This window comes from Hyposmocoma kahamanoa, unplaced genomic scaffold (genome assembly GCF_003589595.1).
Source record: "Hyposmocoma kahamanoa isolate Upper Pololo Valley unplaced genomic scaffold, ASM358959v1 99702, whole genome shotgun sequence".
Lineage (NCBI taxonomy): Eukaryota > Metazoa > Arthropoda > Insecta > Lepidoptera > Cosmopterigidae > Hyposmocoma > Hyposmocoma kahamanoa.
The window spans coordinates 4,564,835-4,582,045 of NW_020656001.1; the positions used below are offsets into that span (position 1 = coordinate 4,564,835).

General features: G+C 39.0%; 1 protein-coding gene across 1 annotated transcript in view; it reads right to left on the minus strand.

Moving 5' to 3' along the window:
- The window catches only part of LOC113239174 (otoferlin-like), an 80,398-nt gene that overhangs the window by 9,502 nt on the left and 53,685 nt on the right, over positions 1-17,211 (minus strand). Inside the window, exons 5-19 of the mRNA XM_026476044.1 lie at positions 16,563-16,882; positions 16,209-16,484; positions 15,776-15,962; positions 15,131-15,193; positions 11,378-11,462; positions 5,029-5,185; positions 2,237-2,423; positions 1,868-2,066; positions 1,655-1,778; positions 1,291-1,565; positions 1,026-1,216; positions 751-948; positions 553-669; positions 317-469; positions 35-235 (exon numbers count right to left, since the gene is read on the minus strand). Of these exons, the coding sequence (XP_026331829.1) occupies positions 35-235; positions 317-469; positions 553-669; positions 751-948; positions 1,026-1,216; positions 1,291-1,565; positions 1,655-1,778; positions 1,868-2,066; positions 2,237-2,423; positions 5,029-5,185; positions 11,378-11,462; positions 15,131-15,193; positions 15,776-15,962; positions 16,209-16,484; positions 16,563-16,882 (2,733 nt within the window). The remainder of the gene's footprint in view (positions 1-34; positions 236-316; positions 470-552; positions 670-750; positions 949-1,025; positions 1,217-1,290; positions 1,566-1,654; positions 1,779-1,867; positions 2,067-2,236; positions 2,424-5,028; positions 5,186-11,377; positions 11,463-15,130; positions 15,194-15,775; positions 15,963-16,208; positions 16,485-16,562; positions 16,883-17,211) is intronic.

Genomic DNA, 17,211 nt, shown 5'->3' on the forward strand with positions numbered 1-17,211 from the left:
AAATTACTATTATTTACGAGCTGTTAAGTCTTACGTGTTTTTCTCCATAGAATATAGTGGAAGGGGCATTGGATCGTAGTTTGTCAGCATTTCGTAGTTCAGAGCTGAGTTCGTAGCCTTTGGGCAGGGTGTCAATATAATGCTTTTTGTCTTGTAGCACGCCTAGCCACAGATATACACTTATTTTAGCTGGTATAGCCCATCCGCTTGGGGTAGATGCTTTCTTTCCCGGCCACTGTAATTCAATCACAAGTCCTGATTTCATTGCACTAGCAAATTGTTGACTTTATTATTTTACTACCAAGATTATTTATACCTTAAGAAACAAAGTTTGCATTTTGCCGCAATTCTTTCCAGATTCGTCACTGAAATCTGAATAAATGATGTCTCTGGCTGGTATCCTCTGGTACGCCAAACGCTTGCCGTTACTAATAAGCCAAATAAAAACGTCTGGCATCGTATGTTGCGCCTAAAATGTAAACGTACGCGTTTCAATTTGTGAAATGACGTAAAGGAGGTAGAGTGGCGTCAAACTTAAAGAGGTGTACTTACATCTTCGCACAGTTGTTTCAGCTTGTTGAGATATGTGTAAGCTGTGCGCAATCGATCTTTGATCGAATGCTTAGTTATGAGCGCCTTTAAACTTTTAGTCATGTTGCTAATTTGATCCTGCAATGCGAGAAAAATCGGATTAAATTTAATTGAACTAAAATAAATTTTGAGTGGTTAAAGTATGCCGTAGGCACTTACGATTTCGTGAAGGCATAGTTTTTGCCTCTCACGATCCAGTTTAGTGTTTCCAATAGGCGGAGCGTTACTCATGTGGCTGACATACGCGGCACAGGCGGTGCTGGCAGTTTCTAGTGCCGACTTTAAGGCCATCACGCTTGTACCATCGGGACCGACGTCAGTTTCTATTGCCGCTTGAGCGTCGGTCAGACCCTCCTCCTAAGAGCGTTGATATATGTATACAATCTAATTTCATCAAATAATTCCTTTTAATTGCTAGCTGGGCGAATACTTACAAACTTTTCAATTATTTTCGAAATAAGGTTAGAGTTGTACATTCGGCGCCGATGATCTGGCCAAATACTGCGAACGTGCATACACTGCTTGTGGTCCCAATAGGGCAGATAATAATAATTTTTGTCTGTAGAAGTTGCTTTGGTCGGTTGTGTCATGCTTTGCCAGTATCCAGTATCGGCACTCAGATCATCTACAATGTATTGTAAAATAAGTATACACTTACCTTAAATACGTTAAAATTTGCATAAAATAAATGTTACACACCAAGTTCTTCGAATTCCAAGTCTTGAGGCCTTTTGACGGACTCACCGTGACCATCAAGAGAGTTGCCGGCGTTGCCAATGCTCAACTCGAACTGCAGTGGTTTGTCAGTAAGCCGTTTATCGATCATGTTGGCATCGAACATGCAAGCGAATAGGAAGAACTCCTCGTTTTTTCCGAAACTAGAGTCAGTGATTGGAGGAATCGGTTCCACTTCTACCTCTGACGCCTGACATTCTACATTGTCGGTTATCTCAGTGCGAATGGATACCAATACTCTACAAAAATTGCATTAAAAATATAAAACCATTATTTTAAAGTATATGCGTGGACGTGGCTGATAAACAAGATTTTTGATGTTGCATACCGAGCTCTATAAGCGACCCCTTCTCCCATGCCCATATTAAGGCTTGCGTGTTGATCGATCAGGCTGTAATCACGTGTGGAGCCGTACAAATAAATGTAAGCAGGTCCAAATGTTGGCAGAAATCCTATTGAGAATTAGAAAGTAACAAAAACAATTAGAACATCATCAAAGGGTTAGCAAAATACTATAGAGATAGAATAGACCCAAGTATACCTTGTTTGTTACCTTTCTCCCCGTCATTGGATATAGTCTTAAGGTCTATGAAGTGAGTGCCAATGATATTAGGATGAACTGGATCATTGTCCCGCAATTGGATCTTGATACGCTGGCACAACGGCGGGAACATTTCCGTAAACACGATCTGCTCATTCCACACCGGAGCGTAGCAGTTCTTTTTCACTGATGTGCTGCCCTGAACATTATCGTGGACGTAGTGTAAGTACGATAAATATGATAATGACATGTTAAGTACGTTAATGAGTTACGTTAATTACGTAGTAAGTTAATTTATTCAGTAGAAAGGTGCCCCAAATTCAAACAGCCAAGTTTTGAATTTTTAGCACTTTAAGATCCAACACTTACGGTCATTCCAGCGAAACAAACTTGCACGTATGGGTCGACCAAATCCTGACTTTCGCCGGTGAAAGCCCTCTTTACGTTGGCAAGAATGGAGTAATTCATCTCTGGGAGACCATCCGCGCGGTATATTTTTACGATGAACTTAGCACGTTGGCGCTCAATTGGCACTCCATCCGGAAGTAGAAGGTTTCTTGGGGTGAAAAAAAAAGTAAAGGTATCGTAAAGAACACAATCTTACATGCGTGTATAATGCACATTTAATATTGCTATTCATGTTTTAAACATCACTTGGTATTTAAAGTGTTTTCCATTATGAGAGGGTAGAATTTGACAATCTGTTGTTTATTTTTCAGTCACTGTACTAAAGACAAAGCATCACGGCAAGTTACAGCGTCGAGTGTGTTGCTCGACAAGCAAATGATAAAAATTTGTTCTCCAAATAGTGTTCTATTGGTAGCTTGCTTTTTGTGCCTTTCCCAACTATTTGATGGGGACAGGTATTTACCTCGTGCGTGCCACTGCTTCTTTGTACTGATGTTAATTATCGTAATTTTTCTCTACGTTCTACTACTCTCTACGTTCCTGGATTTCCACTGCACCCTTCGGTTACACCATGTATATAAAAGTCATTATGGTTAATGTTAACTACCTCGTGTCCTACTAACTATAGTGCCGGCACGCTAGGATGGCCGTTTTGGCGTTTGTCCGCTCATGAATATTTCGTATTAATTCATAACTATGTACTGTATTATAGAGACTGTTGCTCTGATACGCAGAGACGATACAATAATGGTTAAGTGTTGGACGTCTTGTAGAGACGAAACGGTAGCGATGCGCCATTGCGAACGATTTCGAACTTCGACGCGTTAGCAATTAGTCCTGTTATTCGCATGACAAAATAATAACCTACCAATTTGCGTATTCGAATGATCTGAAGTGGATCATTCATTACTAATTAGTATTACTAATCCATAGATTCCATACAGAATTTCTGCCTAGCCCTCTCTGATATGTGGTAAACGTGACGGAGACGGGGATATTTTGATGTGGACATGGCGAATGGTTCCGAGTAGTTGGTGTTGTTGGACTGTTAAACTGTATATAGTACATTACTGCTAATTTCCAAGTTAAAGTAGAAAAAACGTTGCAAATAAACACAAAGGTTGTGACTTATACAATATTTTTGTATTTTTTTAACACCTGAAAAATATATTTTTCGGGTCCACGCCGATTTCACGCCGGTCATTAGACGCCGCTGTCGGCGATTTTGCGATCGCCTCACATCTCTTGTCCAAACAAATAGGTGATCGCTATCCACATTATGGCAAAGAAGTATCAAATACCTAATAAATAATAAATTTATAAAACAAGGTAACAGTCCCGAATAAGGTCGAAATAACAGTGAAATTGTGTGTCGGGCCTCATTCCCGCGGGGCGGAGGGCAGTGATGTGTCTGTGGCACGGTTACTTGAAACGTTTCCTGTGTCTAGGGAATGCAAGTCTTGTATACATTATCTATTGCATACTATGGTTTATAACAACTTTAACTGAAATGAAAAGATCCTAGGTTTGCTTAAAACTTGATAACTATAACTAAATAGTGGAGTATAAATAGAGATCGAACTATAAAATCCGTCGTAAGTTACCGGATACCGCTCTATTAATATTTTCATAATATATCAATAATAGGAAATAAGAACACTGACACATAAACAACGAATAGCTAGTTTAATAATCGGGTTACATATAATCAGGTGAAGGATAAATCGTGAGGCCCCAGATCTTTATGAAATGCAGTGGTCGCGCATTAAAATCAATCTCTTGAGCTGATTTCACTCGTTTAATTACCAGAAAGGCCAGTTATTTCAAGGACTGCTTATTTAACACATTAAACTTTGAGTTGCGCAGTCCCACTGGCACCTCACCCCATTATAAAAGTTTTGGGTTTCCACAGAGACAAGAACTTTATATTTTTGCAGAAGATCCTGACTGAAATTTTATTACGTTTTCATTTGGCGAAGTTTTATACTTCTGTAAATAAATACCTGTGCCTATATTGAATTGCACAATGATATTTGTGAGTCGTCACTCGACGTTGGGAGCTGTTAATTATAATTAAGCCTCGTATTGCAAAAGGGTCGCAAGTATTGTAAAAGTAAATACAGTATATCGTCGTGTTGTGACTCATTATTGCTTTTAAGGCTTCAATTTTTAAAGTGTGAATGCGTTCTCCGTTCCATTTCCTGCTGGCGTTCTCCCGCCGCTGCCCGTGTGTAGGAAATGGAATCTCGCCGTGCCTAACCAATGAGACTAAGCGTGATAAATAGTACGCGTGACGTCGACAATTTCTTTCGTTCGTTGAAACTTCCTAAATTTCAGATCATTGTTTAAACTATGCATTAGTAACAGAGTGTAGAAATTCGACGACAACAAACTTTATTCAGAGCTTACCTAAATTTGATTCTAGGCGCAGTTAGGCACATATATTAAATTAAGAATAGATGGAGCATGTATGGAAAGACGAATGCCAATATTAACCAATCTCAACGATTGTCCAAATTTTAGCTTCCAGTGGTATGCCTGGGTTTTGACAAAGTGGAGAAATCAAAATGATGAAGTATTCTTTGAAATGAAACGTAGCTCGACTTCGCTTTGATAGACAATGAACCACAGCCTGGCGCGATGGTTTATTTAATGATTTAGATACGTAGGCCAAGCCCTAATTGTATCTGCTCCGTGGTCAGGTTATTTAGATTCTGATCCTAGCTTGCTAGCTTTCATGGTGAAGTACTCACGCCTCGATGTCGTCTTCGTCTTTTTCGCTTTTTGGCGGAATTTTGATTGTGTCCCCTTTTCCTATAACGCTGATGTCACACTTGAGGTAGCCTTTGGCACCAGCAGCCACGTCGTCAGGGTCTGTGAGCAAAGCCCACTTGTGGTAGAACTGACGATCTGTGGACAAGATTAACGCTAAGATTTTGTTTTAGTCGCCCGAATAATGACTTTTTGAATTGGACAGTTGCATTTGTGTTACAACTAGAGACTCGGACTACAACGGTACCCGTAGTTATTTCCAACGTGTCGGAAAGGAACTGCGCGAACGTGCGGTTAATGATAGGCTGTAGTTGCTACGTGATAATTACAGTAAGTAGGTACTACAACGTTTTCGTACAACAGCACGTTGCCTGGAGACGTAACAATTTGGATTTTTTTAGAAAGACGAATTATCATATGATCGCGTGTCATATACCTATATACCTACTAGTTTCATAATTACCAGTTTACACTCACCTGTTACGAAGTTTATTCTAACAGACTAAATACCTACTGAGTGTATATTTAAACAGTTGAAGCTCGATCGTGGTCGAATTTATTTATTCAACTAATAAGTTTATAATATAACATATAAATAGCGGGACAGTAAAGCTACCGAGTCTCTGGCTCTGCTAGATTTTAGTGCACCGCCACATAAATCGACATCATGTGTTCACGTTAGTTGAGCAAGAATGAACTGGTATCGTAGGTTTACATCTATCATTTTCGCGTTGACAAATTGTACACGTCCCCGTACAACGCGCCTTACAAATATTCAATGCAGCTCAAAAATAAATAAATCTCTAGATGTTCATGCACCATGTTCTTATTGCCACAGGTAACCTTACACTATGTTCAGTTCATAGTGATAAAATTAGTGTGAACACCTTCTATCATTCACAATCCAACATTTATCAAGTCCGTCAATCCGTTTGGAAGGTTTGTAAGCTACGTGTTCAGCAGTACAAACAGGACATCCCCATAATATATACATATGTAATACGTAAGTACGTAAGGTACGTACAATTAAGAAACAATTGTGACACGTTGTCAATAAAGTATCAGAATACAAATTAAGTTCTTATGAGACTTAATTCAAAAAGTAACATTTTTGGGTAAACTGTTAAAAAGAAAAAATATTTGACTCTGTCAATCATTATCTCAAGTGGCACGTTACGGCTGTTTATGGCTGATGCGACGAACATTAATTTTTAATTAAACATATTTTGTCAGTTTAAAGAAATCACTATGTGACTTTATTATTGATACAAATATTGTTAAAGTTTGTATAAATGTCTAGGAATTTTTCTGACTGCATTTTTATAAAGTTTTTCTAGTTTTGCAAAAATTGATCGCGTCGTTACAGGTCTTTCACACGTAAATGATTAACTTTTATAGCATCTAGTATAAACTAATTACTAGAGAACTAGACGTAGAAAGACTTACTTGACGAAATTATCTTAGATATCTACAATTTACTAATTGATCGTGTTTTTAAACGGAGAAAAGTCGCACTGCAGAAACATCTAAATATTCGCCAGCGAGTACGAATGTAAAAATGTTCCAGGACAAACTACATTCACCCCTGACACACAGGGGCAGCAAACCGCATAGCCATTTCAATTTCGCTTAGCGCAATATATTGATGCTTCGCATTGCCAAATTCTCGCTTAGTCATTTGCACTAACATAATGTAAGCGATATTATAATTACCCAATCTTAAATCAAGAATGTCTAAGTGAATTAAGAACTAAGTACAGTCAGCGTCGAAAATATATCAATTATAAACTTTAACCACAATTAATTTAATGTACATTATCAATTATTTGAGACGAATGTCACACTTATTTAAAAATAAATATGGCTACAAATATTTTTTTTAACACTAAAAGCTTCGAGGTTTTCGACGTTGACTGATATTTTGTGTGTGTATTTTTAGTTTATGCTACATACGAAAAATCTACTATAAGTAGTTACTAAGTTCTACAATGTTACTTAGTCATATGGGAAACCATATAGCCTTTTCAACTGTCTTACTTGTTATACTCGAGCGCATGTTGGTATGATCTACGATCGTTTGTCAAATGCCATAAGCAGGTGAGGTGAGATGTACCAATCCGAGGACAGTAGGTATAACTTACACAGATAAACAAATGTAACAGACAAACATTCAGCACTTTTCATTCAGATATTATCTATGAGTGACGAAGGATGTATAATATATGTATATTTGAAATCGGTAAGCCGATATGTGAGAACTTCAAGTGAAGAAGACAAGTGGTTTGTATGTGGTGTATTAAAGGCTTGAGAAGACGCTACGGACAGTCGGAGTTTTGTGTTTTGATGTAAACTGGGCTTCAGTAGCTGGGCTCTAGGTATTGGTTGTTTAATGCCGTTGAATGGTATTTATATTGCTTCTTTTACACCAAGTGACGGGACGAACGAGTCGTGCGCTTGGTGGTCAGCGACACGCCTATCCATAACAGTTGCATTGATCGTAAAGACATGAGGCTGCCACTGCGCCAGTCAACCTGAGACGTAGGTTGACAAGTCCCATGCTGTGCTCTGCTGCATACTGCAGTAATAGACAAGGTGGCAGTACTTCTCTAGACGAAGTCTTTCACAAGGAGCTGCTGCTACTAACCTTCAACCAACAATTTTCGTAAACATTTGTCAAATTGTTATGTCTTATCCATTAAAGTTTCATAATATAGACGTTATTATATATTTCATTACTTCAACAAATATTTAACAAATTGTTGTAGCTACACGTATACATTTTATTGGAGGTGACAGTACCGTGAGTACCAGAGTAAATTTGAGGAGTGCCTCTGGACTTAATTTAATTTCGGTTCTCTTTTACAAATTGAGAAAAGTTAATTTCATTCATTCAGTAAGTCATTGTTAATAAAGGATAAATAATCAAGCTCAAGAATTAAAATAATGGTAATAATTCGAGGAAATGATTATGATGCAGCGTTCTTATAAAATAAATTACTAAACAGGAAACAAAATCGATCGTTTATTGGTAAGTAATAAGAAACGACGACCGTTAGCAATTTAAATCATACTAAAAGTTTCAACGGAACAGTTTATGTAATTAATACAAGCTAATTCTTAAACGCTTGAGGCATGTAAAGATATTCTTTCTTTCAATAAGCGAATTGCTTCAACGGAAGTATACTTTATGAGCAATGAAACAGGGGACGATCCAAAGGAAGTTGTTAGCAAAGTTCGGCCCCCACGCAACCGGTCCTCGTCAGCAGATATTATTATTATTGATCACGCAAAATATGAACGATACTTCGTATTTTTATTTATATATTTTATGTGTAGGTGAGCTTATGCGCCACACTTTAGAGAGGTCCACGTGTTGAATTGCCACGTGTATCGAAAATTGTGTAACTTTAGGGGGCTACAGATCGAACCCACCGACTCGGCGACTTAGCCCGGCTTGGCTTATTTCTAATCTAATCTTATGACATGATTCTAGAAACGAGACCGTCGATACCACCTGCGCGGGTCGGACCGATCGGTAGACCCCTTTATAGGTACGATTTCGACTAAGCTTCGCCCGAGTCTAAAGCTATGCCACGTTTGAAGGCACGATCAAGTTGTTAAAAGGCGAATAGATTGAAGATTTTGTAAGGAGTCTGTAGGCATAAACAGACTTCAACTAAAGAACATTGTCGTACGTGGTGAATAGTAAAATGACTTGGCTTACGGACGACAGCACGTATCTTTGACTTACTTCCCCGCGTTCACATGATAAGAGGAGAAATGCGTGTGGGTATATTTTTGGTGGTGATGTGTGTAACTGTTGCGCTTGAGTTTTTATTTTTTTAGTTTTATACGGGGCTCGGAGAGAGGGTGGTAAAAACAACCTATTTCTACAGACTGAACTTTCACTAGATTCTCGGGGTAGCAAAGAAATAAAAGAAATATTTATAGAAATTTATTTGAGGTTGTTGCACAATCCCGGCAAATATGGCTTGTATAGTATAACGTCCAATAAACGATCGATTTAAGGCAAGCGGTTAATTAGCACATGACCAAAAGCGTTTATCAATCCAAGGTATACTTATCACCTAAAAAGGCATGATGAAGTAAGGCGCGACACTCAGCCGATCTCGGGACAGTCTGAAATAGCGTGAATACATAAAGATAGGTGCTTAAATAGAACAAGGAACATGCACAGCGAAGGCAGATGCCAAGGTTTTTCGTTGCGTTACATTTAGAACAATCGCAATCAGGTTGTTCGTTGCCCATATTTGTCGCCTACGTAATTGGTTACCGATTGTACATTCAGATAACAATTATTGTGATTTTTTTAAGTGCCAAACAACCGCACCAATTGCGTGACCTCAAACTAGGGAATTCCCTATGAAATCGTCGATTTGTCAAGGAGAATAAGTACAATTGGTATATTTCGATTTGCGACGTCCCAAACATAACGCGCGACATCAAAGATAGAAAATATTGGAAACATTTTCATGAATTTGATAAAACAACGCTATGGTAACTGTACAATAAATTACAGAGAATATGGCGTGTATTTTTATTATCAGAGCTAGTAATATATAGATACGTACTACTTTTTTAAGATAACTGAATACAAATACATGGGTAGGCAGTAACGTTTTAAAGTAGGTACAATCGTCTCGCTCGCGCTGGTGTCACATGACACGTGAGCTGAAGTACATATTAAATACAAACAGTTACTATTACAGTGTAATAGGTGAGCAATACATCAGACAAAAGTAACGTGATAAGAGACTAATATATTAAGTTAATAGCAGTTAATATATATGCCACCCGTCTCCAACACACGTTTATGCAATTAATTTGTCGTTACGAGTCGATATGACCTCAAACGGCTTTGGTTGATTCCGTATAACAGCGAAAGTCCTTCGATTCCCAAAAATTTTCAGAGTAGAAAAAGAAACACAAACTTACCTCTTGTATTCAATAGGTAATTTACATATACCACTATTTTTTTAAATATCAACTGAACTAGAACACGTATAGTATACGACATACATTTTTGAAATGGCTTAAATTTCGTTTGTAAAAAAAATGAATTATGAAATAAAGCCAGTGTCCCGGACGCGCACACGCGCAATAGAACCGATTCCGTTTCTCTTAAGTTAATTGTGCTTTTACTGACAGCACACACTGTCGTATGTGTGTTTATAAAGTATTAAATATGTGACACAAACACCATGATGGTGCTTTGTTTAGTTCAGGCGACGATAGTCCCAAAATGTACTCAATATACTATAGTTAAAAACAAAGTATGCAAACATGCAGAGCTGGCACAGGGTATGATGTTGTTTTTACAATGCAGTCATTTACTATTTATTAATATCTTTAACGTAGGTACTACACAATTTACAGGTGTACATTATTAGGCCATCACTTCTTATATGCAGTTGTGATATTTATTTAGTGTCAGAATGTTACGGGAAAAACTGCAGGCGTCATTAATTTGTGAGCATGTGGTGTGCACAGATTTAGTATGTACCAATGCTAAATCCATGGATGAGCATGACTCTTTCTCTTACTACAGAAGTATCCAAAGTGTTTTTGTACGCGGGTGAGGGAACATATAGAGGTAGATATTTGATTCCGCTTCTGGCACTAAAAGCGACCACCAGAATGTTCACGAGCCTCCAAATTAATTGCAACTTTTTACAATACTAAGAATGATCATCACGCGAGCGGGGTATAAACAAAGACAAGTACAGTCACTGCCCATACATTAGTCCACCGCGCTGCCTCGATACAGTAAACAGTGATGTGAATTAACGAAATTTTCGTATTGTGGCCCAAATATGCAAGGGCACAAACGCATTCATTTGTTTAAGCGAAGATCACGTCTTAAAGTGTTTGTTTGAAATTGCATCCGATCCGTTTAACAGACTGGCGGAACACCAAGGTGATGTGCGGGTTGTATTAAATTAGCAGTGTTGGTAATTATATTTGAAGGATGTCTGAGTTGGCTATTTGCATTTGATGGTGTTCAGCTCTTATGTTTCACGATACGTTAAGGGGTACAGTACAGCGCAGCTGCTCTTTTGTATTGACTGAATGGAAATGAGAACGGCAAATGGTCGAAATGTTGTGCAGTGTATGTATTCGGAAACACACCAATTTCGGTCTGTTCGCGGAATTCTCCTATCGGCGTCGTCGTATCAAACAATACCCTGTGATTAATATTTCCATAGTTTCAACTCGATATAAAAGAGCTCTAGCGCTCTATCATTGTACTGAGCGGCGGCAGTGTTTAGTCAGTGGTAATAAGTACTATACAACAGTGAGAGCACGTACCCGGCTGGCTCCAGACTGTGGCCACGTCCAGCTTGAAGCTGCCAAGCAGCTTGTTGGCGCGGAGAATGTTGCGCGACTGCAACACCTGCGAACAATCGTCACGATGCACGCGACTTCACTACACCGCATCGTACTACATTTTTTCACAGAAGTATATTTGTAAAAACATAATAATTCAACGAATAAGCACTTAGAAGGTACATTCACCTGTCAGTACGCTAAGTGGCCATAATTTATGTCACACAGACGTAATCGCTAATATATACAGCATTAAGCACGTCGGATAAAGAGGCGTGAAAAAATGACTGGCCGTGAGCGAGAATATTTCGGATATTTTCGCTTGAAAATAACGCGTCAATCAATTTTTGTAGATAAACTTTGTGATCTTGATCTTTGTCTTTCCGAGAGTCCACGCCTTTTCTAGTTAGAAATAGTCAGTCGCCAGTCAGTGGGGCGCTGAATATACGGTTAGTGGTGACTTCTTCCGCATGTTAATGCAACTGGCAGAACGTTGTTCTGTTTTACATATTTTCCATTTTAATAGTTTTCAAGTACGTATTCTTGTACACAACGATAAATCGGATGTATCCGCCGTTTTAATTGGGCGTTGGCCGGAGCTAACAGTTCTGCCGAAGGGGTGTTTACACGGCACAGGGATCGTGTATCGGGAAATAGCCACCGGCTGGCTGCTCATTCGAGCGTTCTGCGTTCAGCTTTCAATAATTTCGGCTAAACAGACTTTCGATACCGAACAAAATATTTGTTATTCCATTCTATTTGTACTTTCATTGTGTAGACGTTATGTGCGAATCACAAGTTTTCACCGATCTTAGGCACTTACCTAATGTAATAAGCGATAACGATCTTCTCGTAAACTACTTTTACTTTAAAATTGAACTTCAATAAATGCAACGCGATTATTTGTTGTTGTTAATTGTACGCAGGTTTTTTCAATTGTTTATTTAGAATTTTAAAAAGTGTCACAAATTGTGAATTATTTACAATGAATGGATGTTATCGTATTATGACTTGCACGGCCATCAATGAGTACTTTGTACACGGCAAGGCAAAGTGTGTAGTAGGTGATGTGCATTTATTGATGTTTGACAAATAAAAAAGGATAATTTAAATCTCTCTCTCTTATATAAAATCAAAGCAACGTTAACGCATTCAACAAAAGTACACAAACAAGTTGAAATAACATTAACTGTTTCTTTTATTTTCTTGTTCATGTTTCTTTGCTTGTTCTTTTATTTGTGTCCGCATTCGTTGTAGCTATTCATAAAGACCGATATAATTAGGTTTTTACAAGAACGTTTTAACACGATACAGAAGTGGATATGAGCGCCACGGGCTCCATTGTTGAAGTCTAAATATATTAGAGTTACTTTTTCAAAATAATGAACGCATTCCTAATTACAGCATGTCAGCACGATTTTTTATGTTACTTGAGCTCACTGATATCGCTGTCAATATCGGGGATTAGATTCGCTTTAGCATAAAGACCTTGAGATATATTTAATATTCTCTGTTTTCCTCTAGAAACGAATTAGTGAGAGTCCTTTGATTCACAAACCTTTGAGTAAAGGCGATAATCGTAGCGACGGGTTCGCTGTTCAAGTATATCACTCGGGTAGAATTCCCGCCTCTGACAATTTCTAGATCCTGAGAACTCTTATTTGTAGTAAATCCGGGAACCGCCTGCACCGCCATGTATCAATCATTTTAGGCCCACGCAACAATTACATTTTATGCTTTCTTTTACGAAGCAATTGTTGTGTGGTAAGAAGGCGTACAACAATAGCTTTGAATCTATTTGCATTGAAACAACCTACAATGTTTACGAGAATTCGACATTGAAAATTAGTAGGCGGCCATTAGAAACACGGCCTATTATTATTGAAAACAAATTCTTAGATGAAATTTACAACTGTTTATCAGGTTTTGAGCGAATTCATAAAACAGTCACGGAATTGGCAGATACGACGATAGGAATTCCAGAGTCGATAGTCGAACAAGTAAGTTCGCGGGAATCAGCTTGAGCTGGTCAGAAAAAGCGTGAGCTCGGAATGTGGACATTAAGGGTTTTTCCGGCCGACTGGTTATGAAATAGATTTCAATAGACAATTACAATGTTAATTAATATGATATGTTACTCGCGTAATTTAGTACGTATAACATTGAGTAAATAAACATGTGCCGCTTCACACATAACAAAAGTAATGGCGGATTTGATTATAGATTGTTGCACTAAATTAACGTCTGTATATCTAATATGCTCACTCAAAGCTGCAACTGAAACGAGGCGCTAATACTTACATTAACGTGCGTACTGACATGTGTGTTATATTTTGTATGTAGAGTGTTCAGTTCTTACACACTCATAGCAGCAAGTATGAGCAGCTACGGGGCGGCGTCGGGTTGTGGCGTCGTGCATTCAACATTACGCGGTACGTGCACCAAAGCCCCAGTCAGCCGCTGCGCCGGGCCGGCGAGCAGCGCGGAGTGGCCGGAACGAATACGTAATGGGCCCACTCGGATAAGGGTGTATTCAATTATGTAGCCGTACAGTTGGAGAGCTTTTCGATGTTTCGTCCCTGCTAGGGAGGCAATCCAACCTATCCCGCACGGAATCACCTCGTGCCAAATTGAAGTGATTCATGCGAATAGAGGTTTTAAAAATAGTCGAACTGAAATAACATTTTGCTCGGTTAACACACAAAAGGAAACTTTGGGCTCGGAAGAGTAAGACAGTCAGTCGTTAAAATTCAGTTTTACTTTTCTCAAAGGTACCTATGCCTTTTAAGGCTTCGTCAAGCCCGCTCTGTCTCTAGCGCAGAAAATATTATACTTACGTGTGATATAAGATTCTATATGAACACTACAAAAATTACAGCATTCTTGTTCCAAGGATTTGTTTTGACTTTAGTAGAATACATATTATAAGAATGTTATGCCCATTTTTATTCTTTTTCTCTAGAGCGCAAATAAGTATCACCGCCTATTGCATAAAAATTACTCGGTGGTATTACACAGTATTGGCAGAGTCTAATCAATTTTATTACATCCATCTAGATAGTATGTACATAACAAGTGTATTATTATTCGTATATAGGTCAAAATAGCACACTCTGTATTGGAGTTTATTTTTTATATACAGACGAATATGTATGAATAGATCTCTTTATAATTTGTTGCCATTGTCCTAATAACTCTTGGTTTGTATTCAATTAGACCTTTATTTATATTGTTAATAAATACGTGATTAGTTTACTCAATAACTTTTCATAGCGGCCCGCGATGCCACATTGTCGCCTGCGCCAGAGTCGCTGACGACGTCACGTGTCCGAGTAAGGCTGCTAACGGCAGTCCGTGAAGTCGTAATCATTGCGGCAGCATGAAGTCGATTACGACTTCACGCGTTAACTACAAACCAATCAATGCAGTCAATCTGTTAGCAGCCTAAGTGTGTTCGTTGCACAGTGTTCCATTAATCTTATTACGTGCCTTTGCTGGGAGATGATATATAATGTAATGTGATTATGTAAAACTGTGATATAAAGACATTTATAACCCTACGACATTGTTGACGTTCTACACCTCAATTGGATGTAAAATAATGAGTAAAGCATACTAAATCGGGTCAAAGAAAACCTTTAGGATACAATGATTGAAATATTCGCGTGGCCGCTTTGCTGGTTAAATAATGGATAGAAACCTATTAAAAACGAGTAACAATTTCAAGTCACTTACCGATAAAGTGATAATTTTATCGAACAGCATTATCGGCGGCATATGGAAGTCAAACACAAAGTACTGTGGACAAGTAAATTTCAATTAGAATTTGTGTTCTACGTACACATAACAGGTGGATTGAACTGTCTGCATTGACTATCACAATTTCAGTTAACAAACAAATTATTGTCAGTGGCTCGTTTCCAAGGAAATGAAACGGACTTTTCCAGTTGTTTGATGAAGATTTCAATGTTCAAACGCCTTGAATGCTCGTTGAAGAGCTGTTCCACCTTTGCTCAGTACATATAGGTATTAAAAAGTGTGCCAATTTCTTAAGAATCAGTTACATTATACAAAATTGTCTAAACACTTTATGCATGACTCGCTTTAACAATTCTCTATGTACACGTCAAGTATTGTGAATGGTTCTTCACTATGAAACAATGGTGTTTCATAAAAACAAAGGCGGAATATGCGTAGGCTGAACATATTTGTGCCCGTGATGTGAAAAAAATTTTATACGATTCGCTAAACTATTTTTGGAATTACTTGCTTTTTAATGCGTGTTATTTTCTTGTAACGTGGTTTGCCGGCAACTGTCGCTTGGGGGCCAGCGCACACAGCAAATGTTACTTACAACAGCGGCGTAGTTCGAGAAATTACCTCATTGTAGTAAGGGCAGTTGGTGCTCTCCTTGACACTGGTGTACTTGCGCACATCACCGACTTGAACGCAGACTACGGGATCCATGTTGAGGCCGGCCAGCTGCCGTGCTTCGATCACCGTCACGCAAACTTGGAAGTCGGCTGCCTTCAGCGCCGACAGACCGCCCACGTCCAGAGCAGTGTTTCTGCACAACCTCAAGTTACATTTATATTTTTAAAATTAAGTAGGGAAGAAACTTAATTAGTAGAGTTTTTTAGTTTTCAATTAATGGGTGTATACATTTATGCCTGTGTCACATAGGAACATAATTATGCTGTTACAAGTACAATACAAAACTATATCTATAGTCATACATTTAATGATAGTGCCATTGCCATTCTTGCCAGTCATATTCGTGCTGATTTGACAGACATACTCTAAGTTCACTTGCCTTTTCTTAAGTTTGGGGGTGTCGGTTGGCGAGCGAGTGTCGACTAGTATTTCATCGGAGGAGATGGATGTCTGACTGACTGGACGGTCGGGCTCGCTGGAGGGCCCGGCGGCGATGTCCAGCAGACCCTGCTCTTCGTCGCCACTGCTGCCGCGTGGTCTAGTTTTTCCAAATCGAATGAGGCTTCTCACGCTTCTTAACGTCAAATGGCGCTTGCTGCCGCGTTCACGCTCCGATATAGTGACCACTTTCTCTGCCCCCACGGACAAGCCGCGCCTATTGACAACGTTGCATTTTGATAAGGCAATACAATGGACCTACGGATTAAGCTTAGCGTAGTTTAAGGGCACTTACTTCAGAAAGCGTTTTCCCACATTTCGGAATCGACGGGTGCGAGTGTCGTCGCCCGACTCGATGTCGACAACGGTTTCTTTGTTCTGTAAGGAGTGCTCGAGTATGGCGAAATTGCGTTGCAGATCTTCGAGGGCGTGGTCGTCGTCGGCGTCGGATTGAACTGCGGAACTGTGCAGTGAGCCAGACGCCGAGCCGTGCGTGGATGGTTGAGCCGAGTTCGAGCCTTTCAACGAGCTTCGCTCGCTACGACACGCCGACTCGTCCAGCGGAGTGGTCGGGATCGTAGGAGCTGTGTAGAATACATCCATTTCGACGAAGACCTGTGCAACCATGAGAATATACGTAAATATGTGCCGTAGATAACGGCTGCACTTGCGTCGTCAGTAATACAGTTCGCGTAGACGTCTGAGACATCTCTAATCCTTATAAGCAGCTGAGGTGATGTTTTAGTTCATCAAAACATTCAAGGCTTTTCTGGCAAAACATTACAATTAAGTTTTTTTTAAACGATATTTCCGTTGACGTGTTTTGTGTAACAGAACACTGGTTGAAAGACTACGAAGCAATTAACAACGTGAAACATTATGTATAATAGTTAGGGCGCTCGTAAGAAAGAACTGAAATAAAGGTGGATCAATGATTATTATTA